Here is a 27,990-nt window from a genome sequence, read left to right as displayed (position 1 = left end):
CCTTTCTGAGTGGCCTTTCAGGTTATGTCAATATAGGACTCGTTTTACAGTGGACATACTTTTGTGCCTGTTTCCTCCAGCATCTTCACAAGGTCCTTTTCAGTTGTTCTGGGATTATTCTAATGTTCGTGGTGAGTCATCACAGTTCTGATGTTCGTGGTGAATAATGACAGTTCTGATGTTCGTGGTGAATAATCACAGTTCTGATGTTCGTGGTGAATAATGACAGTTCTGATGTTCGTGGTGAATAATCACAGTTCTGATGTTCGTGGTGAATAATCACAGTTCTGATGTTCGTGGTGAATAATCACAGTTCTGATGTCCAGAAGTTATTTTCGGTCATAAGAGACAGTAGCAGCAACATTATGTACATAATAACTTATAAACAACGCAACGAAACAAACAAAACAAAAAAACACAATAGGATCGGAACACCTAAAATGTCAGCCTTCTTCTCCAGCGTCATCTGTGTGTGTCTGTGTGTGTGTGTGTGTGTGTGTGTGTGTGTGTGTGTGTGTGTGTGAGACAGCAGTGCTTACAGGGGGCTGTACTTCCTCTTCTTGGGGTCTGGTGGCTCTGTGGACGGCCCTCCTTTGTCTTTCCTCTCCCCCACCCCCGCACCCGCCCCCGCCCCCACCCCCGCCCCTATACCCCCCTCTTGCTGTGACCTCCGCTGCTCCAGGTTTTGCTGAGGGAGGAGATGAAGAGGTTAAAGGTTAGTCAGAGGTCAAGGGGAATATGTTCCAGAAAGCTGGATCAATGAGCCACCTAACTGTCCAAAAGTGACAAGGTTTAACTGACTGGACATCAACAGTCAATACACAAAGGAAACAGCAGCTTTCTTAAATCAACCAGAAAATACCTCGAGTTATATGTGGCAGTTCATCAAAGTTAGCTCGTTGATTTAATAATCCTGTTTTTCTGGAATACCCCACTCGGATAGGGGTCACGGGGTTAAACTGAAGGCTAAAGATCACGGCAGATTAACAGTCAAGATAAACTGGGACTGCAGATTAACAGTCAAGATAAACTGGGACTGCAGATTAACAGTCTAGATAAACTGTGACTGCAGATTAACAGTCAAGATAAACTGGGACTGCAGATTAACAGTCTAGATAAACTGGGACGGCAGATTAACAGTCAAGATAAACTGGGATGGCAGATTAACAGTCTAGATAAACTGGGACGGCAGATTAACAGTCAAGATAAACTGGGACTGCAGATTAACAGTCAAGATAAACTGGGACTGCAGATTAACAGTCAAGATAAACTGGGACTGCAGATTAACAGTCTAGATCAACTGGGACGGCAGATTAACAGTCAAGATAAACTGGGACTGCAAAATTAACAGTCAAGATAAACTGGGACTGCAGATTAACAGTCTAGATAAACTGGGACTGCAGATTAACAGTCTAGATAAACTGGGACTGCAGATTAACAGTCAAGATAAACTGGGACTGCAGATTAACAGTCTAGATAAACTGGGACGGCAGATTAACAGTCTAGATCAACTGGGACTGCAGATTAACAGTCAAGATAAACTGGGACTGCAGATTAACAGTCAAGATAAACTGGGACTGCAGATTAACAGTCTAGATAAACTGGGACTGCAGATTAACAGTCTAGATAAACTGGGACTGCAGATTAACAGTCTAGATAAACTGGGACTGCAGATTAACAGTCAAGATAAACTGGGACTGCAGATTAACAGTCTAGATAAACTGGGACAGCAGATTAACAGTCTAGATAAACTGGGACTGCAGATTAACAGTCTAGATAAACTGGGACTGCAGATTAACAGTCTATATAAACTGGGACTGCAGATTAACAGTCAAGATAAACTGGGACTGCAGATTAACAGTCAAGATAAACTGGGACTGCAGATTAACAGTCTAGATAAACTGGGACTGCAGATTAACAGTCAAGATAAACTGGGACTGCAGATTAACAGTCAAGATAAACTGGGACGGCTGTGGAACTCCTATGGATCACCTCCTTTCACATCAGAAGACAGAAACAGCTCTGACATCAGAGGACAGAAACAGCTCTGACATCAGAAGACAGAAACAGCTCTGACATCAGAAGACAGAAACAGATCTGACATCAGAAGACAGAAACAGCTCTGACATCAGAAGAGGTGAGATGTGAGCCACCGTAACGACTTCAGTTCAGGCCTTATATGGAAGTCAACCACCAATTTGGAAAATGCCTTATTACATAGTTATAGTAAAATATTACAGCGTGGCTTCGTGTCTGTGTTATGTTACTCTGTAGGCATGTTATAAGCACCTTGTGTAGCTCTGAGAGCTGTTGGTGTCGTATGAGAGCCTCCTTGCTGGGGAACTGCCTCCTACACAGCAGACAGGCTAGTTTAGCCCAGTCTGTCATCCTCTCATCCTTCTCTCCTCCCTCCTCTCCCTCGCTGTCCGTCTCGCCGCTGTAGGCCGGAACCAAACCCTGCACCTGAGGTGGAGAGCGCTAAAGAGGGAGAAAAAAACTGTGAAGTGAAGAGAGATGGCAGAGAAAGAAAAAGAGGGGAGGTGCACCAGGAGAGAGCAGCGTGTTCTACCTGACTCAATGGGGAGGGAAGTAGAGCAGCGTGTTCTACCTGACTCAATGGGGAGGGAAGTAGAGCAGCGTGTTCTACCTGACTCAATGGGGAGGGAAGTAGAGCAGTGTGTTCTACCTGACTCAATGGGGAGGGAAGTAGAGCAGGTGTTCTACCTGACTCAATGGGGAGGGAAGTAGAGCAGCGTGTTCTACCTGACTCAATGGGGAGGGAAGTAGAGCAAGGTGTTCTACCTGACTCAATGGGGTGGGAAGTAGAGCAGCGTGTTCTACCTGACTCAATGGGGTGGGAAGTAGAGCAGCGTGTTCTACCTGACTCAATGGGGAGGGAAGTAGAGCAGTGTGTTCTACCTGACTCAATGGGGAGGGAAGTAGAGCAAGGTGTTCTACCTGACTCAATGGGGTGGGAAGTAGAGCAGCGTGTTCTACCTGACTCAATGGGGAGGAAAGTAGAGCAGGATGTTCTACCTGACTCAATGGGGAGCGAAGTAGAGCAGCGTGTTCTACCTGACTCAATGGGGAGGGAAGTAGAGCAGCGTGCTCTAACTGTCTCAATGGGGAGGAAAGTAGAGCAAGGTGTTCTACCTGACTCAATGGGGTGGGAAGTAGAGCAGCGTGTTCTACCTGACTCAATGGGGTGGGAAGTAGAGCAGCGTGTTCTACCTGACTCAATGGGGAGGGAAGTAGAGCAGTGTGTTCTACCTGACTCAATGGGGTAGGAAGTAGAGCAGCGTGTTCTACCTGACTCAATGGGGAGGGAAGAAGAGCAAGGTGTTCTACCTGACTCAATGGGGAGGGAAGTAGAGCAGCGTGTTCTACCTGACTCAATGGGGAGGGAAGTAGAGCAAGGTGTTCTACCTGACTCAATGGGAGGGAAGTAGAGCAGCGTGTTCTACCTGACTCAATGGGGAGGGAAGTAGAGCAGCGTGTTCTACCTGACTCAATGGGGAGGGAAGTAGAGCAGCGTGTTCTACCTGACTCAATGGGGTGGGAAGTAGAGCAGCGTGTTCTACCTGACTCAATGGGGTGGGAAGTAGAGCAGCGTGTTCTACCTGACTCAATGGGGAGGGAAGTAGAGCAGCGTGTTCTACCTGACTCAATGGGGTGGGAAGTAGAGCAGCGTGTTCTACCTGACTCAATGGGGAGGAAAGTAGAGCAGGTGTTCTACCTAACTCAATGGGGAGGGAAGTAGAACAGCGTGTTCTACCTGTCTCAATGGGGAGAGAAGTAGAGCAGCGTGTTCTACCTGACTCAATGGGGAGGGAAGTAGAGCAGCGTGTTCTACCTGACTCAATGGGGAGGAAAGTAGAGCAGCGTGTTCTACCTGACTCAATGGGGTGTGAAGTAGAACAGCGTGTTCTACCTGACTCAATGGGGTGGGGAAGTAGAGCAGCGTGTTCTACCTGTCTCAATGGGGAGGGAAGTAGAGCAGCGTGTTCTACCTGTCTCAATGGGGAGGGAAGTAGAGCAGCGTGTTCTACCTGACTCAATGGGGAGGGAAGTAGAGCAGCGTGTTCTACCTGTCTCAATGGGGAGGCAAGTAGAGCAGCGTGTTCTACCTGACTCAATGGGGAGGAAAGTGTGACCAGGCATTAGGGATGGAGGTGTGACCAGGTACTTGGATAGATGTGTCACCAGGCATTAGGGATGGAGGTGTGACCAGGTACTAGGGATGCAGGTGTGACTAGGGATGGAGGTGTGACCAGGTACTAGGGATGCAGGTGTGACTAGGGATGGAGGTGTGACCAGGTACTAGGGATGCAGGTGTGACTAGGGATGGAGGTGTGACCAGGTACTAGGGATGCAGGTGTGACTAGGGATGGAGATGTGACCAGGTACTAGGGATGCAGGTGTGACTAGGGATGGAGGTGTGACCAGGTACTAGGGATGCAGGTGTGACTAGGGATGGAGGTGTGACCAGGTACTAGGGATGGAGGTGTGACCAGGTACTAGGGATGCAGGTGTGACCAGGTACTAGGGATGGAGGTGTGACCAGGTACTAGGGATGCAGGTGTGACTAGGGACGAAGGTGTGACCAGGGACTAGGGATGGAGGTGTGACCAGGTACTAGGGATGGAGGTGTGACCAGGGATGGAGGTGTGACCAGGTACTAGGGATGCAGGTGTGACTAGGGATGGAGGTGTGACCAGGTACTAGGGATGGAGGTGTGATCAGGTACTAGCGATGGAGGTGTGACCAGGTACAAGGGATGGAGGTGTGACCAGGTACTAGGGATGCAGGGGTGACTAGGGATGGAGGTGTGACCAGGTACTGTGGATGGAGGTGTGACCAGGTACTAGGGATGGAGGTGTGACCAGGTACTAGGGATGGAGGTGTGACCAGGTACTAGGGATGGAGGTATGACCAGGTACTAGGGATGAAGGTGTGACCAGGTACTAGGGATGGAGGTGTGACCAGGTACTAGGGATGCAGGGGTGACTAGGGATGGAGGTGTGACCAGGTACTAGGGATGGAGGTGTGACCAGGTACTGGGGATGGAGGTGTGACCAGGGATGGAGGTGTGACCAGGTACTAGGGATGCAGGTGTGACTAGGGATGGAGGTGTGACCAGGTACTAGGGATGGAGGTGTGATCAGGTACTAGCGATGGAGGTGTGACCAGGTACTAGGGATGGAGGTGTGACCAGGTACTAGGGATGCAGGGGTGACTAGGGATGGGGGTGTGACCAGGTACTGTGGATGGAGGTGTGACCAGGTACTAGGGATGGAGGTGTGACCAGGTACTAGGGATGGAGGTGTGACCAGGTACTAGGGATGGAGGTATGACCAGGTACTAGGGATGAAGGTGTGACCAGGTACTAGGGATGGAGGTGTGACCAGGTACTAGGGATGGAGGTATGACCAGGTACTAGGGATGAAGGTAAGACCAGGTACTAGGGATGGAGGTGTGACTAGGGATGGAGGTGTGACCAGGTACTAGGGATTGAGGTGTGACCAGGTACTAGGGATGCAGGTGTGACTAGGGATGGAGGTGTGACCAGGTACTAGGGATGGAGGTGTGACCAGGTACTTGGGATGGAGGTGTGACCAGGTACTAGGGATGGAGGTATGACCAGGTACTAGGGATGAAGGTGTGACCAGGTACTAGGAATGGAGCTGTGACCAGGGATGGAGGTGTGACCAGGGATGGAGGTGTGACCAGGGATGGAGGTGTGACCAGGTATGGAGCTGTGACCAGGTACTAGGGATGGAGGTGTGACCAGGGATGGAGGTGTGACCAGGTTCTAGGGATGGAGCTGTGACCAGGGATGGAGCTGTGACCAGGGATGGAGGTGTGACCAGGGATGGAGGTGTGACCAGGGATGGAGCTGTGACCAGGTTCTAGGGATGGAGGTGTGACCAGGGATGGAGGTGTGACCAGGGACTGAGGTGTGACCAGTTTCTAGGGATGGAGCTGTGACCAGGGATGGAGGTGTGACCAGGTACTAGGGATGGAGCTGTGACCAGGGATGGAGCTGTGACCAGGGATGGAGGTGTGACCAGGGATGGAGGTGTGACCAGGGATGGAGCTGTGACCAGGTGCTAGGGATGGAGGTGTGACCAGGTACTAGGGATGAAGGTGTGACCAGGTACTAGGGATGGAGGTGTGACCAGGTACTAGGGATGGAGGTGTGACCAGGGATGGAGGTGTGACCAGGTTCTAGGGATGCAGCTGTGACCAGGGATGGAGGTGTGACCAGGTACTAGGGATGCAGGTGTGACTAGGGATGGAGGTGTGACCAGGTACTAGGGATGCAGGTGTGACTAGGGATGGAGGTGTGACCAGGTACTAGGGATGGAGGTGTGACCAGGTACTAGGGATGGAGGTGTGACCAGGTACTAGGGATGGAGGTGTGACCAGGTACTAGGGATGGAGGTATGACCAAGTACTAGGGATGAAGGTGTGACCAGGTACTAGGGATGGAGGTGTGACCAGGTACTAGGGATGGAGGTATGACCAGGTACTAGGGATGAAGGTGTGACCAGGTACTAGGGATGGAGGTGTGACTAGGGATGGAGGTGTGACCAGGTACTAGGGATTGAGGTGTGACCAGGTACTAGGGATGCAGGTGTGACTAGGGATCGAGTTGTGACCAGGTACTAGGGATGGAGGTGTGACCAGGTACTTGGGATGGAGGTATGACCAGGTACTAGGGATGGAGGTGTGACCAGGTACTAGGGATGGAGGTATGACCAGGTACTAGGGATGAAGGTGTGACCAGGTACTAGGGATGGAGCTGTGACCAGGGATGGAGCTGTGACCAGGGATGGAGGTGTTACCAGGGATGGAGGTGTGACCAGGGATGGAGCTGTGACCAGGTACTAGGGATGGAGGTGTGACCAGGGATGGAGGTGTGACCAGGTTCTAGGGATGGAGGTGTGACCAGGGATGGAGGTGTGACCAGGGATGGAGCTGTGACCAGGGATGGAGGTGTGACCAGGGATGGAGGTGTGACCAGGGATGGAGGTGTGACCAGGTTCTAGGGATGGAGGTGTGACCAGGGATGGAGGTGTGACCAGGGATGGAGGTGTGACCAGGGATGGAGGTGTGACCAGGTACTGTGGATGGAGGTGTGACCAGGTACTAGGGATGGAGGTGTGACCAGGTACTAGGGATGGAGGTGTGACCAGGTACTAGGGATGGAGGTATGACCAGGTACTAGGGATGAAGGTGTGACCAGGTACTAGGGATGGAGGTGTGACCAGGTACTAGGGATGGAGGTATGACCAGGTACTAGGGATGAAGGTAAGACCAGGTACTAGGGATGGAGGTGTGACTAGGGATGGAGGTGTGACCAGGTACTAGGGATTGAGGTGTGACCAGGTACTAGGGATGCAGGTGTGACTAGGGATGGAGGTGTGACCAGGTACTAGGGATGGAGGTGTGACCAGGTACTTGGGATGGAGGTGTGACCAGGTACTAGGGATGGAGGTATGACCAGGTACTAGGGATGAAGGTGTGACCAGGTACTAGGAATGGAGCTGTGACCAGGGATGGAGGTGTGACCAGGGATGGAGGTGTGACCAGGGATGGAGGTGTGACCAGGTATGGAGCTGTGACCAGGTACTAGGGATGGAGGTGTGACCAGGGATGGAGGTGTGACCAGGTTCTAGGGATGGAGCTGTGACCAGGGATGGAGCTGTGACCAGGGATGGAGGTGTGACCAGGGATGGAGGTGTGACCAGGGATGGAGCTGTGACCAGGTTCTAGGGATGGAGGTGTGACCAGGGATGGAGGTGTGACCAGGGACTGAGGTGTGACCAGTTTCTAGGGATGGAGCTGTGACCAGGGATGGAGGTGTGACCAGGTACTAGGGATGGAGCTGTGACCAGGGATGGAGCTGTGACCAGGGATGGAGGTGTGACCAGGGATGGAGGTGTGACCAGGGATGGAGCTGTGACCAGGTGCTAGGGATGGAGGTGTGACCAGGTACTAGGGATGAAGGTGTGACCAGGTACTAGGGATGGAGGTGTGACCAGGTACTAGGGATGGAGGTGTGACCAGGGATGGAGGTGTGACCAGGTTCTAGGGATGCAGCTGTGACCAGGGATGGAGGTGTGACCAGGTACTAGGGATGCAGGTGTGACTAGGGATGGAGGTGTGACCAGGTACTAGGGATGCAGGTGTGACTAGGGATGGAGGTGTGACCAGGTACTAGGGATGGAGGTGTGACCAGGTACTAGGGATGGAGGTGTGACCAGGTACTAGGGATGGAGGTGTGACCAGGTACTAGGGATGGAGGTATGACCAAGTACTAGGGATGAAGGTGTGACCAGGTACTAGGGATGGAGGTGTGACCAGGTACTAGGGATGGAGGTATGACCAGGTACTAGGGATGAAGGTGTGACCAGGTACTAGGGATGGAGGTGTGACTAGGGATGGAGGTGTGACCAGGTACTAGGGATTGAGGTGTGACCAGGTACTAGGGATGCAGGTGTGACTAGGGATCGAGTTGTGACCAGGTACTAGGGATGGAGGTGTGACCAGGTACTTGGGATGGAGGTATGACCAGGTACTAGGGATGGAGGTGTGACCAGGTACTAGGGATGGAGGTATGACCAGGTACTAGGGATGAAGGTGTGACCAGGTACTAGGGATGGAGCTGTGACCAGGGATGGAGCTGTGACCAGGGATGGAGGTGTTACCAGGGATGGAGGTGTGACCAGGGATGGAGCTGTGACCAGGTACTAGGGATGGAGGTGTGACCAGGGATGGAGGTGTGACCAGGTTCTAGGGATGGAGGTGTGACCAGGGATGGAGGTGTGACCAGGGATGGAGCTGTGACCAGGGATGGAGGTGTGACCAGGGATGGAGGTGTGACCAGGGATGGAGGTGTGACCAGGTTCTAGGGATGGAGGTGTGACCAGGGATGGAGGTGTGACCAGGGATGGAGGTGTGACCAGGGATGGAGGTGTGACCAGGGATGGAGGTGTGACCAGGTTCTAGGGATGGAGCTGTGACCAGGGATGGAGGTGTGACCAGGTACTAGGGATGGAGCTGTGACCAGGGATGGAGGTGTGACCAGGTACTAGGGATGGAGGTGTGACCAGGTACTAGGGATGGAGGTGTGACCAGGTACTAGGGATGGAGGTGTGACCAGGTACTAGGGATGGAGCTGTGACCAGGTACTAGGGATGGAGGTATGACCAGGTACTAGGGATGGAGATGTGACCAGGTACTAGGGATGCAGGTGTGACTAGGGATGGAGGTGTGACCAGGTACTAAGGATGCAGGTGTGACTAGGGATGGAGGTGTGACCAGGTACTAGGGATGGAGGTGTGACCAGGGATGGAGGTGTGACCAGGGATGGAGGTGTGACCAGGGATGGAGGTGTGACCAGGGATGGAGGTGTGACCAGGTTCTAGGGATGGAGCTGTGACCAGGGATGGAGGTGTGACCAGGTACTAGGGATGGAGCTGTGACCAGGGATGGAGGTGTGACCAGGTACTAGGGATGGAGGTGTGACCAGGTACTAGGGATGGAGGTGTGACCAGGTACTAGGGATGGAGGTGTGACCAGGTACTAGGGATGGAGCTGTGACCAGGTACTAGGGATGGAGGTATGACCAGGTACTAGGGATGGAGATGTGACCAGGTACTAGGGATGCAGGTGTGACTAGGGATGGAGGTGTGACCAGGTACTAAGGATGCAGGTGTGACTAGGGATGGAGGTGTGACCAGGTACTAAGGATGGAGGTGTGACCAGGTACTAGGGATGGAGGTGTGACCAGGTACTAGGGATGGAGGTGTGACCAGGTACTAGGGATGGAGGTATGACCAAGTACTAGGGATGAAGGTGTGACCAGGTACTAGGGATGGAGGTGTGACCAGGTACTAGGGATGGAGGTATGACCAGGTACTAGGGATGAAGGTGTGACCAGGTACTAGGGATGGAGGTGTGACTAGGGATGGAGGTGTGACCAGGTACTAGGGATTGAGGTGTGACCAGGTACTAGGGATGCAGGTGTGACTAGGGATGGAGTTGTGACCAGGTACTAGGGATGGAGGTGTGAACAGGTACTTGGGATGGAGGTATGACCAGGTACTAGGGATGGAGGTGTGACCAGGTACTAGGGATGGAGGTATGACCAGGTACTAGGGATGAAGGTGTGACCAGGTACTAGGGATGGAGCTGTGACCAGGGATGGAGGTGTGACCAGGGATGGAGCTGTGACCAGGTACTAGGGATGGAGGTGTGACCAGGGATGGAGGTGTGACCAGGTTCTAGGGATGGAGCTGTGACCAGGGATGGAGCTGTGACCAGGGATGGAGGTGTGACCAGGTACTAGGGATGGAGGTGTGACCAGGTACTAGGGATGGAGGTGTGACCAGGTACTAGGGATGGAGCTGTGACAAGGTACTAGGGATGGAGCTGTGACCAGGTACTAGGGATGGAGGTATGACCAGGTACTAGGGATGGAGATGTGACCAGGTACTAGGGATGCAGGTGTGACTAGGGATGGAGGTGTGACCAGGTACTAGGGATGCAGGTGTGACTAGGGATGGAGGTGTGACCAGGTACTAGGGATGGAGGTGTGACCAGGTACTAGGGATGGAGGTGTGACCAGGTACTAGGGATGCAGGTGTGACTAGGGACGAAGGTGTGACCAGGTACTAGGGATGGAGGTGTGACCAGGTACTAGGGATGGAGGTGTGACCAGGTACTAGGGATGGAGGTGTGACCAGGTACTAGGGATGGAAGTATGACCAGGTACTAGGGATGAAGGTGTGACCAGGTACTAGGGATGGAGGTGTGACCAAGTACTAGGGATGGAGGTATGACCAGGTACTAGGGATGAAGGTAAGACCAGGTACTAGGGATGGAGGTGTGACTAGGGATGGAGGTGTGACCAGGTACTAGGGATTGAGGTGTGACCAGGTACTAGGGATGCAGGTGTGACTAGGGATGGAGGTGTGACCAGGTACTAGGGATGGAGGTGTGACCAGGTACTTGGGATGGAGGTATGACCAGGTACTAGGGATGGAGGTGTGACCAGGTACTAGGGATGGAGGTATGACCAGGTACTAGGGATGAAGGTGTGACCAGGTACTAGGAATGGAGCTGTGACCAGGGATGGAGCTGTGACCAGGGATGGAGGTGTGACCAGGGATGGAGGTGTAACCAGGGATGGAGCTGTGACCAGGTACTAGGGATGGAGGTGTGACCAGGGATGGAGGTGTGACCAGGTTCTAGGGATGGAGCTGTGACCAGGGATGGAGCTGTGACCAGGGATGGAGGTGTGACCAGGGATGGAGGTGTGACCAGGGATGGAGCTGTGACCAGGTTCTAGGGATGGAGGTGTGACCAGGGATGGAGGTGTGACCAGGTACTAGGGATGGAGCTGTGACCAGGGATGGAGGTGTGACCAGGTACTAGGGATGGAGGTGTGACCAGGTACTAGGGATGGAGGTGTGACCAGGTACTAGGGATGCAGGTGTGACTAGGGATGGAGGTGTGACCAGGTACTAGGGATGGAGGTGTGAACAGGTACTAGGGATGGAGGTGTGACCAGGTACTAGGGATGGAGGTGTGAACAGGTACTAGGGATGCAGGTATGACCAGGTACTAGGGATGAAGGTGTGACCAGGTACTAGGGATGGAGTTGTGACCAGGTACTAGGGATGGAGGTATGACCAGGTACTAGGGATGAAGGTGTGACCAGGTACTAGGGATGGAGGTGTGACTAGGGATGGAGGTGTGACCAGGTACTAGGGATTGAGGTGTGACCAGGTACTAGGGATGCAGGTGTGACTAGGGATGGAGGTGTGACCAGGTACTAGGGATGGAGGTGTGACCAGGTACTTGGGATGGAGGTATGACCAGGTACTAGGGATGGAGGTGTGACCAGGTACTAGGGATGGAGGTATTACCAGGTACTAGGGATGAAGGTGTGACCAGGTACTAGGGATGGAGCTGTGACCAGGGATGGAGCTGTGACCAGGGATGGAGGTGTGACCAGGGATGGAGGTGTGACCAGGGATGGAGCTGTGACCAGGTACTAGGGATGGAGGTGTGACCAGGGATGGAGGTGTGACCAGGTTCTAGGGATGGAGCTGTGACCAGGGATGGAGCTGTGACCAGGGATGGAGGTGTGACCAGGGATGGAGGTGTGACCAGGGATGGAGCTGTGACCAGGTTCTAGGGATGGAGGTGTGACCAGGGATGGAGGTGTGACCAGGGATGGAGGTGTGACCAGGGATGGAGGTGTGACCAGGTTCTAGGGATGGAGCTGTGACCAGGGATGGAGGTGTGACCAGGTACTAGGGATGGAGCTGTGACCAGGGATGGAGGTGTGACCAGGTACTAGGGATGGAGCTGTGACCAGGTACTAGGGATGGAGGTGTGACCAGGTACTAGGGATGGAGCTGTGACCAGGTACTAGGGATGGAGCTGTGACCAGGTACTAGGGATGAAGGTAAGACCAGGTACTAGGGATGGAGGTGTGACTAGGGATGGAGGTGTGACCAGGTACTAGGGATTGGGGTGTGACCAGGTACTAGGGATGCAGGTGTGACTAGGGATGGAGGTGTGACCAGGTACTAGGGATGGAGGTGTGACCAGGTACTTGGGATGGAGGTATGACCAGGTACTAGGGATGGAGGTGTGACCAGGTACTAGGGATGGAGGTATGACCAGGTACTAGGGATGAAGGTGTGACCAGGTACTAGGAATGGAGCTGTGACCAGGGATGGAGCTGTGACCAGGGATGGAGGTGTGACCATGGATGGAGGTGTGACCAGGGATGGAGCTGTGACCAGGTACTAGGGATGGAGGTGTGACCAGGGATGGAGGTGTGACCAGGTTCTAGGGATGGAGCTGTGACCAGGGATGGAGCTGTGACCAGGGATGGAGGTGTGACCAGGGATGGAGGTGTGACCAGGGATGGAGCTGTGACCAGGTCCTAGGGATGGAGGTGTGACCAGGGATGGAGGTGTGACCAGGTACTAGGGATGGAGCTGTGACCAGGGATGGAGGTGTGACCAGGTACTAGGGATGGAGGTGTGACCAGGTACTAGGGATGGAGGTGTGACCAGGTACTAGGGATGCAGGTGTGACTAGGGATGGAGGTGTGACCAGGTACTAGGGATGGAGGTATGACCAGGTACTAGGGATGAAGGTGTGACCAGGTACTAGGGATGGAGTTGTGACCAGGTACTAGGGATGGAGGTATGACCAGGTACTAGGGATGAAGGTGTGACCAGGTACTAGGGATGGAGGTGTGACTAGGGATGGAGGTGTGACCAGGTACTAGGAATTGAGGTGTGACCAGGTACTAGGGATGCAGGTGTGACTAGGGATGGAGGTGTGACCAGGTACTAGGGATGGAGGTGTGACCAGGTACTTGGGATGGAGGTATGACCAGGTACTAGGGATGGAGGTGTGACCAGGTACTAGGGATGGAGGTATTACCAGGTACTAGGGATGAAGGTGTGACCAGGTACTAGGGATGGAGCTGTGACCAGGGATGGAGCTGTGACCAGGGATGGAGGTGTGACCAGGGATGGAGGTGTGACCAGGGATGGAGCTGTGACCAGGTACTAGGGATGGAGGTGTGACCAGGGATGGAGGTGTGACCAGGTTCTAGGGATGGAGCTGTGTCCAGGGATGGAGCTGTGACCAGGGATGGAGGTGTGACCAGGGATGGAGGTGTGACCAGGGATGGAGCTGTGACCAGGTTCTAGGGATGGAGGTGTGACCAGGGATGGAGGTGTGACCAGGGATGGAGGTGTGACCAGGGATGGAGGTGTGACCAGTGTCTAGGGATGGAGCTGTGACCAGGGATGGAGGTGTGACCAGGTACTAGGGATGGAGCTGTGACCAGGGATGGAGGTGTGACCAGGTACTAGGGATGGAGGTGTGACCAGGTACTAGGGATGGAGGTGTGACCAGGTACTAGGGATGGAGCTGTGACCAGGTACTAGGGATGGAGCTGTGACCAGGTACTAGGGATGGAGGTATGACCAGGTACTAGGGATGAAGGTGTGACCAGGTACTAGGGATGGAGGTGTGACCAGGGATGGAGGTGTGACCAGGTTCTAGGGATGGAGCTGTGACCAGGGATGGAGGTGTGACCAGGGATGGAGGTGTGACCAGGGATGGAGCTGTGACCAGGTTCTAGGGATGGAGGTGTGACCAGGGATGGAGGTGTGACCAGGGATGGAGGTGTGACCAGGGATGGAGGTGTGACCAGGGATGGAGGTGTGACCAGGTTCTAGGGATGGAGCTGTGACCAGGGATGGAGGTGTGACCAGGTACTAGGGGTGGAGCTGTGACCAGGGATGGAGGTGTGACCAGGTACTAGGGATGGAGGTGTGACCAGGTACTAGGGATGCAGGTGTGACTAGGGATGGAGGTGTGACCAGGTACTAGGGATGGAGGTGTGACCAGGTACTAGGGATGGAGGTGTGACCAGGTACTAGGGATGGAGGTATGACCAGGTACTAGGGATGAAGGTGTGACCAGGTACTAGGGATGGAGTTGTGACCAGGTACTAGGGATGGAGGTATGACCAGGTACTAGGGATGAAGGTGTGACCAGGTACTAGGGATGGAGGTGTGACTAGGGATGGAGGTGTGACCAGGTACTAGGAATTGAGGTGTGACCAGGTACTAGGGATGCAGGTGTCACTAGGGATGGAGGTGTGACCAGGTACTAGGGATGGAGGTGTGACCAGGTACTTGGGATGGAGGTATGACCAGGTACTAGGGATGGAGGTGTGACCAGGTACTAGGGATGGAGGTATTACCAGGTACTAGGGATGAAGGTGTGACCAGGTACTAGGGATGGAGCTGTGACCAGGGATGGAGCTGTGACCAGGGATGGAGGTGTGACCAGGGATGGAGGTGTGACCAGGGATGGAGCTGTGACCAGGTACTAGGGATGGAGGTGTGACCAGGGATGGAGGTGTGACCAGGTTCTAGGGATGGAGCTGTGACCAGGGATGGAGCTGTGACCAGGGATGGAGGTGTGACCAGGGATGGAGGTGTGACCAGGGATGGAGCTGTGACCAGGTTCTAGGGATGGAGGTGTGACCAGGGATGGAGGTGTGACCAGGGATGGAGGTGTGACCAGGGATGGAGGTGTGACCAGGTTCTAGGGATGGAGCTGTGACCAGGGATGGAGGTGTGACCAGGTACTAGGGATGGAGCTGTGACCAGGGATGGAGGTGTGACCAGGTACTAGGGATGGAGGTGTGACCAGGTACTAGGGATGGAGGTGTGACCAGGTACTAGGGATGGAGCTGTGACCAGGTACTAGGGATGGAGCTGTGACCAGGTACTAGGGATGGAGGTATGACCAGGTACTAGGGATGAAGGTGTGACCAGGTACTAGGGATGGAGGTGTGACCAGGGATGGAGGTGTGACCAGGTTCTAGGGATGGAGCTGTGACCAGGGATGGAGGTGTGACCAGGGATGGAGGTGTGACCAGGGATGGAGCTGTGACCAGGTTCTAGGGATGGAGGTGTGACCAGGGATGGAGGTGTGACCAGGGATGGAGGTGTGACCAGGGATGGAGGTGTGACCAGGGATGGAGGTGTGACCAGGTTCTAGGGATGGAGCTGTGACCAGGGATGGAGGTGTGACCAGGTACTAGGGGTGGAGCTGTGACCAGGGATGGAGGTGTGACCAGGTACTAGGGATGGAGGTGTGACCAGGTACTAGGGATGGAGGTGTGACCAGGTACTAGGGATGGAGCTGTGACCAGGTACTAGGGATGGAGCTGTGACCAGGTACTAGGGATGGAGGTATGACCAGGTACTAGGGATGAAGGTGTGACCAGGTACTAGGGATGGAGGTGTGACCAGGGATGGAGGTGTGACCAGGTTCTAGGGATGGAGCTGTGACCAGGGATGGAGCTGTGACCAGGGATGGAGGTGTGACCAGGGATGGAGGTGTGACCAGGGATGGAGCTGTGACCAGGTTCTAGGGATGGAGGTGTGACCAGGGATGGAGGTGTGACCAGGGATGGAGGTGTGACCAGGGATGGAGGTGTGACCAGGGATGGAGGTGTGACCAGGTTCTAGGGATGGAGCTGTGACCAGGGATGGAGGTGTGACCAGGTACTAGGGATGGAGCTGTGACCAGGGATGGAGGTGTGACCAGGTACTAGGGATGGAGGTGTGACCAGGTACTAGGGATGGAGGTGTGACCAGGTACTAGGGATGGAGCTGTGACCAGGTACTAGGGATGGAGCTGTGACCAGGTACTAGGGATGGAGGTATGACCAGGTACTAGGGATGAAGGTGCGACCAGGTACTAGGGATGGAGGTGTGACCAGGTACTAGGGATGAAGGTGTGACCAGGTACTAGGGATGGAGGTGTGACTAGGGATGGAGGTGTGACCAGGTACTAGGGATTGAGGTGTGACCAGGTACTAGGGATGCAGGTGTGACTAGGGATGGAGTTGTGACCAGGTACTAGGGATGGAGGTGTGACCAGGTACTTGGGATGGAGGTAAGACCAGGTACTAGGGATGGAGGTATGACCAGGTACTAGGGATGAAGGTGTGACCAGGTACTAGGGATGGAGCTGTGACCAGGGATGGAGCTGTGACCAGGGATGGAGGTGTGACCAGGGATGGAGCTGTGACCAGGTACTAGGGATGGAGGTGTGACCAGGGATGGAGGTGTGACCAGGTTCTAGGGATGGAGCTGTGACCAGGGATGGAGCTGTGACCAGGGATGGAGGTGTGACCAGGGATGGAGGTGTGACCAGGGTTGGAGCTGTGACCAGGTTCTAGGGATGGAGGTGTGACCAGGGATGGAGGTGTGACTAGGGATGGAGGTGTGACCAGGGATGGAGGTGTGACCAGGTTCTAGGGATGGAGCTGTGACCAGGGATGGAGGTGTGACCAGGTACTAGGGATGGAGCTGTGACCAGGGATGGAGGTGTGACCAGGTACTAAGGATGGAGGTGTGACCAGGTACTAGGGATGGAGGTGTGACCAGGTACTAGGGATGGAGCTGTGACCAGGTACTAGGGATGGAGCTGTGACCAGGTACTAGGGATGGAGCTGTGACCAGGGATGGAGCTGTGTCCAGGGATGGAGGTGTGACCAGATACTAGGGATGGAGGTGTGACCAGGGATGGAGCTGTGGCCAGGTACTAGGGATGGAGGTGTGACTAGGTACTAGGGATGGAGGTGTGACCCGGTACTAGGGATGGAGGTGTGACCAGGTACTAGGGATGGAGCTGTGACCAGGTACTAGGGATGGAGCTGTGACCAGGTACTAGGGATGGAGCTGTGACCAGGGATGGAGCTGTGTCCAGGGATGGAGGTGTGACCAGATACTAGGGATGGAGGTGTGACCGGGGATGGAGCTGTGACCAGGTACTAGGGATGGAGGTGTGACCAGGGATGGAGCTGTGACCAGGTACTAGGGATGGAGGTGTGACCAGGGATGGAGCTGTGACCAGGGATGGAGGTGTGACCAGGGATGGAGGTGTGACCAGTGCATTCGGAAAGTATTCAGACCCCTTCAAATCAAATCAAATCAATTTTATTTATATAGCCCTTCGTACATCAGCTGATATCTCAAAGTGCTGTACAGAAACCCAGCCTAAAACCCCAAACAGCAAGCAATGCAGGTGTAGAAGCATGTTAACTTTTTACACATTTTGTTACGTTACAACCTTGTTCTAAAATGTATTAAATAAATATTTTTCTTTGTCAATCTACACACTATACCCCTTAATGACATCACAATACCCCTTAATGACATCACAATACCCCATAATGACATCACAATACCCCTTAATGACATCACAATACCCCTTAATGACATCACAATACCCCACCTCTTACTTCTACCCCCTCCTTTTTCGAACATTCTGTTAAAAATCGCGCAACTTTTCAGCGTCCTGCTACTCATGCCAGGAATATAGTATATGCATATGATTAGTATGTGTGGATAGAAAACACTCTGAAGTTTCTAAAACTGGTTAAATCACGGCTGTGACTATAACAGATCGTGTGTTTCATTGAAAAACGCAAGAAAAACTGCTCTCTGAAAGCTAAAAATAATTTCCATAAGTCACTTCCATGGGTTGTTAAAAGAGGACAAAATGTAATATCGACCTGCATGCAATTCATACAAATTCCACACGATGTCGCCATTGTCGTCATTTTCAATTGAATTTATTGTTGGAAAATCCATCTATCTGGCTTCCGTTTCTTCCAGTCTCCACCAGGATGTTGTTAATGTGGACATGGGCAGCCATTGATTTGCACACGAGGAGCTATTGAATATACATTGCCCTGTAATCATTTTGATAGATTATAAACGTTTACTAATACCTAAAGTTGGATTACAAAAGGATTTCGAAGTGTTTTGTGAAAGTTTATCGTCGACTTTTTTAATTTAAAAAAATTATGCAGCGTTAAAAAACGATGTTTTTTTCTGAATGACACAGCTTCCATAGAAAGCTATTTTGGGTATATATGGACCGATTTAAACGAAAAAAAGACCCAATAGTGATGTTTATGGGGCATATAGGAGTGCCAAGAAAGAAGCTCGTCAAAGGTAATGAATGTTTTATATTTTATATCTGCGTTTTGTGCTGCGTCGGATAAGCAGAGTCTTTGTTTACGTCGCATTCAGGCATTTTCAGGTGGTGCATGCTATCAGATAATACCTTCTCATGCTTTCGCCGAAAAGCATTTTAAAAATCTGACTTGTTGGCTAGGTTCACAACGAGTGTAGCTTTAATTCAATACCCTGCTTGTGAATTTTGATCAAGGTTTGAGTTTAAACGAGTACATTTAGCATTTAGCGTAGCGCATTTGCATTTCCAGGTGCCTACTTGAGACATATGCGTCTCAAGTAGAATCAAGAAGTTAATGACATCACAATACCCCTTAATGACAAAGCAACTGTTTTTTAGAATTTTATGGAAATGTATTAAAAATGCTAACTTATTTACATAAGTATTCAGACCCTTTGCTATGAGACCTGAAATTGAGCTCAAGTGCATCCTGTTTCCATTGAACATACTTGAGATGTCTCTACAACTTGATTGGAGTCCAGCTGGGATAAATTCAATTGATTGGACATGATTTGGAAAGGCACACTCCTGTCATTATAAGGTCCCACAGTTGACAGTGCATGTCAGAGCAAAAACCAAGCCACGAGGTTGAAGGAGTTGTCTGTAGAGCTCCGAGAGAGGATTGTGTCGAGGCACAGATCTGGGGAAGGGTACCAAAACATGCTTGCAGCATTGAAGGTCCCCAAGAACACAGTGTCCTCCATCACTCTTCAATGGAAGAAGTTTGGAACCACCAAGTCTCTTCCTAGAGCTGGCCGCCCGGCCAAACTGAGCAATCGGGGGAGAATGGCCTTGGTCAGGAAGGTGACCAAGAACCGGTTGGTCACCCTGACAGATCTATAGTTCCTCTGTGGAGATGGGAGAACCTTCCAGAAGGACAACCATCGCTGCAGCACTCCACCAATTAGGCCTTTATGGTATCGTGGCCAGATGGAAACCACTCCTCAGTAAAAGACACATGACAGCCCGATTGGAGTTTGCCAAAAGGCACCTAAAGACTCAGACCATGAGAAACAAGATTCTCTGGTCTGATGAAACCAAGATCAAACTCTTGGCCTGAATGCTAAGCTTCATGTCTGGAGGAAACTTGGCACCATCCCTATGGTGAAACATGGTGGTGGCAGCATCATGCTGTAGGGATGTTTTTCAGCTGCAGGGACTGGGAGACTAGTCAGGATTAAGGGAAAGATGAATGTAGCAAAGTACAAAGTACAGAGAGATCCTTGATGAAAACCTGCTCCAGAGCGCTCAGGACCTCAGACTGGGGTGAAGGTTCACCTTCCAACCTTCCAACAGGACAACGACTCTAAGCACACAGCCAAGACAACACAGGAGTGGCTTCGGTACAAGTCTCTGACTGTTCTTGAGTGGCCCAGCCAGAGCCTGGACTTGAACCCAATCGAACATCTCTGGAAAGACCTGAAAATAGCTGTGCAGTGACACTCCCCATCCAACCTGACAGAGCTGTAGAGAAGAATGGGAGAAACTCCCCAAATACAGGTGTGCCAAGCTTGTCGTGTCATACCCAAGAAGACTGGAGGCTGTAATCACTGGTGCTTTAACAAAAGTACTGAGTAAAGGGTCTGAATATTTATGTATTTTTATTTTTTTACAGCTTTTTATTTTTAAGAACTTTGCTAAAATTTCTACAAACCTGTTTTTGCTTTGTCATTATAGGGTATTGTGATGTCATTATAGGGTATTGTGATGTCATTATAGGGTATTGTGATGTCATTATGGGGTATTGTGATGTCATTATAGGGTATTGTGATGTCATTATGGGGTATTGTGATGTCATTATGGGGTATTGTGATGTCGTTATGGGGTATTGTGATGTCATTATGGGGTATTGTGATGTCATTATAGGGTATTGTGATGTCATTATAGGGTATTGTGATGTCATTATGGGGTATTGTGATGTCATTATAGGGTATTGTGATGTCATTATGGGGTATTGTGATGTCATTATAGGGTACTGTGTGTAGATTGATGGGGGGGGGGAAACAATTTCATCCATTTTAGAATAAGGCTGTAACGTAACAAAATGTGCAAAACGTCAAGGGGTCTGAATACTTTCTGAACGCCCTGTTTGCAGGATAGATTCAAGCTCTTAGGTAAACAGCTCTCTGCTGGTCTGTCTACCTTCACAAGTAATGTCTTTACCCAATGGATGATATTAAAGCTTAATCGCTGAAAGTTGCAATATTACACGTTTAAAAAAAATCTTGTTTTCTTCGGATGCTTGCAGTGCAAGGAATTCTCTTTCTGAAATTTGGCTATTTATTTATTATTTTATAGCACTGACTGCAATTTTGAGATTGTAAACTGTGAATGTGGAAGAGATCATTGGCTAATAAATGGGCAGGTACCAATTCTTTCTTTGTTTGCCTCTCCTTCCAGTTCTCTGCTGCCAATGACTGGAACGAACTACAAAAATCTCTGAAACTGGAAACACTTACCTCCCTCATTAGCTTTAAGCACCAACTGTCAGAGCAGCTCACAGATTACTGCACCTGTACATAGCCCACCTATAATTTAGCCCAAACAACTACCTCTTTTCCTACTGTATTTAATTTATTTATTTTGCTCCTTTGCACCCCATTATTTTTATTTCTACTTTGCACATTCTTCCACTGCAAATCGACCATTCCAGTGTTTTACTTGCTATATTGTATTTACTTTGCCACCATGGCCTTTTTTTGCCTTTAACTCCCTTATCTCACCTCATTTCCTCACATCGTATATAGACTTGTTTATACTGTATTATTGACTGTATGTTTGTTTTACTCCATGTGTAACTCTGTGTCGTTGTATGTGCCGCACTGCTTTGCTTCATCTTGGCCAGGACGCAGTTGTAAATGAGAACTTGTTCTCAACTGGCCTACCTGGTTAAATAAAGTTTAAATAAAATAAAATAAAATAAAATTTCCTTCACATAAAACATTCTATAATGTCACACATATCGCTGTTTTGAAGCCTCTGTTGAATAAATGGTTGTGTCGTCTGTCCTGTTTTCACTGCATTTGGACTCATACTGTTTGTTAGCTTTAAGTAATCTTTTGTGAAATTATTTGAAAGCGGGCGTTTTCTTGAGAATTGTCAAAACAGGAAAGGCTTTTTTTTTTTGTTACCCTGAAGACGATTGGGGAAATAGTTAGATGTTGAAATAACATCATTATCTGAATGTCATTTACAGGACTGTACTTCCTCACTGATATCACAGAATCTGGGAAGGCCCTCATGGAAGAATGCCTCATCAAAATGTTAAAATGTAATTATATTTAATATCGGCCTCCTCGACCCCCAACAATCGGCATCGGCGTTTAAAAATCATTCTCTAATCTAAACTTGTATTAATCATGGCCGAATACTGACCGGGCAAATTGTCTCTCTCTGCCCGTATGGCAAAATAATTATAATGGCGGAAAAATTGCTTTAAAGGTCCAATCCAGCTGTTTTTATGTCAATATCAAATCATTTCTGGGTAACAATTAAGTACCTTAATGTGATTTAAAAAATAAATAAAATTAGAAACCAAAATAGCTTCTTAGCAATGAGCAATTTCTCAAGCAGTAATTTTGCTAGGACTGTCTGGGGGTGGTCTGAGTTGGGGAGAAAACTTCAAATGAGCTGTTATTGGCAGAGAGGTTTGGAACTCTCTTTCTTATTCGTCAATTAACTAATTTACCGCCTGGTGATGTCACCATGGAAGGCCAAAACTCCACCCCACCAAAACAGGCTGAAATTTCTTTTCAAACAGCTCAAATAGTAAAAGGACATGATCATAATTTTCACAATTTCACAGTATTATTCCAACTTCAGCGTGGAAATATATATAAAACACACAAAAAAATCTAATCTTTGATTGCACTGGGTATTTGTGTTTGCAACATGGTCTCTACGCCCCATGGCAAAATGTGTAGAATTATAGGAAATTAACTTTAAAACTAAACATTTTCTCTCCACCGTCAAGAGGGCGAACAAAATAAAATGTTTCCCCACGTGGTGGGGGGCCCTCCCCAACCAAATCTCTCTTAGGGCCCCAAATACCTAGAGGGAGGGAGGGAGGGAGGGAGGGGGAGAGAGAGAGAGAGAGAGAGAGAGAGAGAGAGAGAGAGAGAGAGAGAGAGAGAGAGAGAGAGAGCAGAGGGAGAGAGAGAGAGAGAGAGAGCAGAGGGAGAGAGAGAGAGAGAGAGCAGAGGGAGGGAGAAGGATAACCATTGGAATAGAAAGAGTAGGAAACAGAGAAACAGAGGGAGAGGGAGAAGGGGTGTGTACCTCTCTGTCTGTGTGTCTGAGCTGGTCCAGGATGATCTGAGGTCTTTCAGACAACGCCCCCTACAGGCCAAAGAGGAGAAGGGTCAGAGCTGTGTGTGTGTGTGTCTGTGTGTGTGTCATGTGTGTCCGTGTGAGTGATACCTTCTTCTCCAGGACAGCATAACCGGCGTCAGCGCTGGCGGACTCTCGGCGATCGTCAAGGCGACCGTGTCCAGGCACCCGGGCGTAACCAGGGGGAGGAGCCATAGAGGTCACAGGGGTGGTGGAGCAGGAAGAGGAGGAAGAGGAGAGAGAGCGAACGTTCTCCTTCTGTCTGTTCAGACTCTTAGCCCAACGCTCCATGTCCTTCGCTATCTGAGAACACACATTAGCACACCTATGTAGCTTAGTTTTGTGTGTGTGTGTTGTGTATGTGTGTGTGTGTGTGTGTGTGTGTGTGTGTGTGTTACCTGTTGGGCTGTCTTATTTTTGGGCTTGTCCTTCTTTTCCTTGCCTCCAGGAGCAGCAGAGGGAGGATCAGGGGGGGCGGAGTTATCACCGGGGGCAACGGCAGCCTCAGCTGTTGATTGAGCAGGAGCTGGAACGTAGGTTTGCTTCTCTCCGTCCCAGTACATATACTGCAGAGTGACCCCGTTATAGTAGTACTAGAGACAGAGAAGAGGAGAGAGAGGGTCATAGTAGAGTCCAGTTAGAGGGTCGTAGTAGAGTCCAGTTAGAGGGTCGTAGTAGAGTCCAGATAGAGGGTCGTAGTAGAGTCCAGATAGAGGGTCGTAGTAGAGTCCAGTTAGAGGGTCGTAGTAGAGTCCAGATAGAGGGTCGTGGTAGAGTCCAGTTAGAGGGTAGTAGTAGAGTCCAGATAGAGGGTCGTAGTAGAGTCCAGATAGAGGGTCGTAGTAGAGTCCAGATAGAGGGTCGTAGTAGAGTCCAGATAGAGGGTCGTGGTAGAGTCCAGATAGAGGGTCGTAGTAGAGTCCAGTTAGAGGGTCGTAGAAGAGTCCAGTTAGAGGGTCGTAGTAGAGTCCAGTTAGAGGGTCGTAGTAGAGTCCAGATAGAGGGTCGTAGTAGAGTCCAGATAGAGGGTTGTAGTAGAGTATGTGCTACCTGTGAGTTAGGGTCGTAGTAGAGTCCAGATAGAGGGTCGTAGTAGAGTCCAGTTAGAGGGTCGTAGTAGAGTATGTGCTACCTGTGAGTTAGGGTCGTAGTAGAGTCCAGATAGAGGGTCGTATTAGAGTATGTGCTACCTATGAGTTAGGGTCGTAGTAGAGTCCCGTTAGAGGGTCGTAGTAGAGTATGTGCCACCTGTGAGTTAGGGTCGTAGTAGAGTCCCGTTAGAGGGTCGTAGTAGAGTATGTGCTACCTGTGAGTTAGGGTCGTAGTAGAGTCCCGTTAGAGGGTCGTAGTAGAGTATGTGCTACCTGTGAGTTAGGGTCGTAGTAGAGTCCAGTTAGAGGGTCGTAGTAGAGTCCAGATAGAGGGTCGTAGTAGAGTCCAGTTAGAGGGTTGTAGTAGAGTATGTGCTACCTGTGAGTTAGGGTCGTAGTAGAGTCCAGATAGAGGGTCGTAGTAGAGTCCAGTTAGAGGGTCGTAGTAGAGTATGTGCTACCTGTGAGTTAGGGTCGTAGTAGAGTCCAGATAGAGGGTCGTATTAGAGTATGTGCCACCTATGAGTTAGGGTCGTAGTAGAGTCCCGTTAGAGGGTCGTAGTAGAGTATGTGCCACCTGTGAGTTAGGGCCGTAGTAGAGTCCCGTTAGAGGGTCGTAGTAGAGTATGTGCTACCTGTGAGTTAGGGTCGTAGTAGAGTCCCGTTAGAGGGTCGTAGTAGAGTATGTGCTACCTGTGAGTTAGGGTCGTAGTAGAGTCCAGATAGAGGGTCGTAGTAGAGCATGTGCTACCTGTGAGTTAGGGTCGTAGTAGAGTCCAGATAGAGGGTCGTAGTAGAGTATGTGCTACCTGTGAGTTAGGGTCGTAGTAGAGTCCAGATAGAGGGTCGTAGTAGAGTATGTGCTACCTGTGAGTTAGGGTCGTAGTAGAGTCCCGTTAGAGGGTCGTAGTAGAGTCCAGTTAGAGGGTCGTAGTAGAGTATGTGCTACCTGTGAGTTAGGGTCGTAGTAGAGTCCCGTTAGAGGGTCTTAGTAGAGTATGTGCCACCTGTGAGTTAGGGTCGTAGTAGAGTCCCGTTAGAGGGTCGTAGTAGAGTCCCGTTAGAGGGTCGTAGTAGAGTATGTGCTACCTGTGAGTTAGGGTCGTAGTAGAGTCCCGTTAGAGGGTCGTAGTAGAGTATGTGCTACCTGTGAGTTAGGGTCGTAGTAGAGTCCAGATAGAGGGTCGTAGTAGAGTATGTGCTACCTGTGAGTTAGGGTCGTAGTAGAGTCCAGATAGAGGGTCGTAGTAGAGTATGTGCTACCTGTGAGTTAGGGTCGTAGTAGAGTCCAGATAGAGGGTCGTAGTAGAGTCCCATTAGAGGGTCGTAGTAGAGTCCAGTTAGAGGGTCGTAGTAGAGTATGTGCTACCTGTGAGTTAGGGTCGTAGTAGAGTCCAGTTAGAGGGTTGTAGTAGAGTATGTGCTACCTGTGAGTTAGGGTCGTAGTAGAGTCCAGATAGAGGGTCGTAGTAGAGTCCAGTTAGAGGGTCGTAGTAGAGTATGTGCTACCTGTGAGTTAGGGTCGTAGTAGAGTCCAGATAGAGGGTCGTATTAGAGTATGTGCCACCTATGAGTTAGGGTCGTAGTAGAGTCCCGTTAGAGGGTCGTAGTAGAGTATGTGCCACCTGTGAGTTAGGGCCGTAGTAGAGTCCCGTTAGAGGGTCGTAGTAGAGTATGTGCTACCTGTGAGTTAGGGTCGTAGTAGAGTCCCGTTAGAGGGTCGTAGTAGAGTATGTGCTACCTGTGAGTTAGGGTCGTAGTAGAGTCCAGATAGAGGGTCGTAGTAGAGCATGTGCTACCTGTGAGTTAGGGTCGTAGTAGAGTCCAGATAGAGGGTCGTAGTAGAGTATGTGCTACCTGTGAGTTAGGGTCGTAGTAGAGTCCAGATAGAGGGTCGTAGTAGAGTATGTGCTACCTGTGAGTTAGGGTCGTAGTAGAGTCCAGATAGAGGGTCGTAGTAGAGCATGTGCTACCTGTGAGTTAGGGTCGTAGTAGAGTCCAGATAGAGGGTCGTAGTAGAGTATGTGCTACCTGTGAGTTAGGGTCGTAGTAGAGTCCCGTTAGAGGGTCGTAGTAGAGTCCAGTTAGAGGGTCGTAGTAGAGTATGTGCTACCTGTGAGTTAGGGTCGTAGTAGAGTCCCGTTAGAGGGTCGTAGTAGAGTATGTGCCACCTGTGAGTTAGGGTCGTAGTAGAGTCCCGTTAGAGGGTCGTAGTAGAGTCCCGTTAGAGGGTCGTAGTAGAGTATGTGCTACCTGTGAGTTAGGGTCGTAGTAGAGTCCCGTTAGAGGGTCGTAGTAGAGTATGTGCTACCTGTGAGTTAGGGTCGTAGTAGAGTCCAGATAGAGGGTCGTAGTAGAGTATGTGCTACCTGTGAGTTAGGGTCGTAGTAGAGTCCAGATAGAGGGTCGTAGTAGAGTATGTGCTACCTGTGAGTTAGGGTCGTAGTAGAGTCCAGATAGAGGGTCGTAGTAGAGTCCCATTAGAGGGTCGTAGTAGAGTCCAGTTAGAGGGTCGTAGTAGAGTATGTGCTACCTGTGAGTTAGGGTCGTAGTAGAGTCCCGTTAGAGGGTTGTAGTAGAGTATGTGCTACCTGTGAGTTAGGGTCGTAGTAGAGTCCAGATAGAGGGTCGTAGTAGAGTCCAGTTAGAGGGTCGTAGTAGAGTATGTGCTACCTGTGAGTTAGGGTCGTAGTAGAGTCCAGATAGAGGGTCGTATTAGAGTATGTGCCACCTATGAGTTAGGGTCGTAGTAGAGTCCCGTTAGAGGGTCGTAGTAGAGTATGTGCCACCTGTGAGTTAGGGCCGTAGTAGAGTCCCGTTAGAGGGTCGTAGTAGAGTATGTGCTACCTGTGAGTTAGGGTCGTAGTAGAGTCCCGTTAGAGGGTCGTAGTAGAGTATGTGCTACCTGTGAGTTAGGGTCGTAGTAGAGTCCAGATAGAGGGTCGTAGTAGAGCATGTGCTACCTGTGAGTTAGGGTCGTAGTAGAGTCCAGATAGAGGGTCGTAGTAGAGTATGTGCTACCTGTGAGTTAGGGTCGTAGTAGAGTCCAGATAGAGGGTCGTAGTAGAGTATGTGCTACCTGTGAGTTAGGGTTGTAGTAGAGTCCCGTTAGAGGGTCGTAGTAGAGTCCAGTTAGAGGGTCGTAGTAGAGTATGTGCTACCTGTGAGTTAGGGTCGTAGTAGAGTCCCGTTAGAGGGTCGTAGTAGAGTATGTGCCACCTGTGAGTTAGGGTCGTAGTAGAGTCCCGTTAGAGGGTCGTAGTAGAGTCCCGTTAGAGGGTCGTAGTAGAGTATGTGCTACCTGTGAGTTAGGGTCGTAGTAGAGTCCCGTTAGAGGGTCGTAGTAGAGTATGTGCTACCTGTGAGTTAGGGTCGTAGTAGAGTCCAGATAGAGGGTCGTAGTAGAGTATGTGCTACCTGTGAGTTAGGGTCGTAGTAGAGTCCAGATAGAGGGTCGTAGTAGAGTATGTGCTACCTGTGAGTTAGGGTCGTAGTAGAGTCCAGATAGAGGGTCGTAGTAGAGTATGTGCTACCTGTGAGTTAGGGTCGTAGTAGAGTCCCGTTAGAGGGTCGTAGTAGAGTCCAGTTAGAGGGTCGTAGTAGAGTATGTGCTACCTGTGAGTTAGGGTCGTAGTAGAGTCCCGTTAGAGGGTCGTAGTAGAGTATGTGCCACCTGTGAGTTAGGGTCGTAGTAGAGTCCCGTTAGAGGGTCGTAGTAGAGTCCCGTTAGAGGGTCGTAGTAGAGTATGTGCTACCTGTGAGTTAGGGTCGTAGTAGAGTCCCGTTAGAGGGTCGTAGTAGAGTATGTGCTACCTGTGAGTTAGGGTCGTAGTAGAGTCCAGATAGAGGGTCGTAGTAGAGTATGTGCTACCTGTGAGTTAGGGTCGTAGTAGAGTCCAGATAGAGGGTCGTAGTAGAGTCCCATTAGAGGGTCGTAGTAGAGTCCAGTTAGAGG

At 50.7% G+C, this 27,990-nt stretch overlaps 1 protein-coding gene across 1 annotated transcript in view; it reads right to left on the bottom strand.

The window, feature by feature from the left end:
- Nucleotides 1-1,892: 1,892 nt before the first annotated feature.
- Nucleotides 1,893-27,990, bottom strand: part of LOC139397181 (RNA-binding protein 10-like) — a 53,679-nt gene continuing 27,581 nt past the window's right edge. The window contains exons 12-16 of the mRNA XM_071144053.1: nucleotides 23,343-23,537; nucleotides 23,035-23,247; nucleotides 22,894-22,953; nucleotides 2,290-2,478; nucleotides 1,893-1,907 (exon numbers count right to left, since the gene is read on the bottom strand). Coding sequence (XP_071000154.1) covers nucleotides 1,893-1,907; nucleotides 2,290-2,478; nucleotides 22,894-22,953; nucleotides 23,035-23,247; nucleotides 23,343-23,537 — 672 coding nt within the window. The remainder of the gene's footprint in view (nucleotides 1,908-2,289; nucleotides 2,479-22,893; nucleotides 22,954-23,034; nucleotides 23,248-23,342; nucleotides 23,538-27,990) is intronic.

Source organism: Oncorhynchus clarkii, unplaced genomic scaffold, assembly GCF_045791955.1.
Source record: "Oncorhynchus clarkii lewisi isolate Uvic-CL-2024 unplaced genomic scaffold, UVic_Ocla_1.0 unplaced_contig_10823_pilon_pilon, whole genome shotgun sequence".
Classification (NCBI taxonomy): Eukaryota; Metazoa; Chordata; class Actinopteri; order Salmoniformes; family Salmonidae; genus Oncorhynchus; species Oncorhynchus clarkii.
Note: the sequence above shows the minus strand (reverse complement) of the source record. Positions and strands in the feature narration are given on the sequence as shown.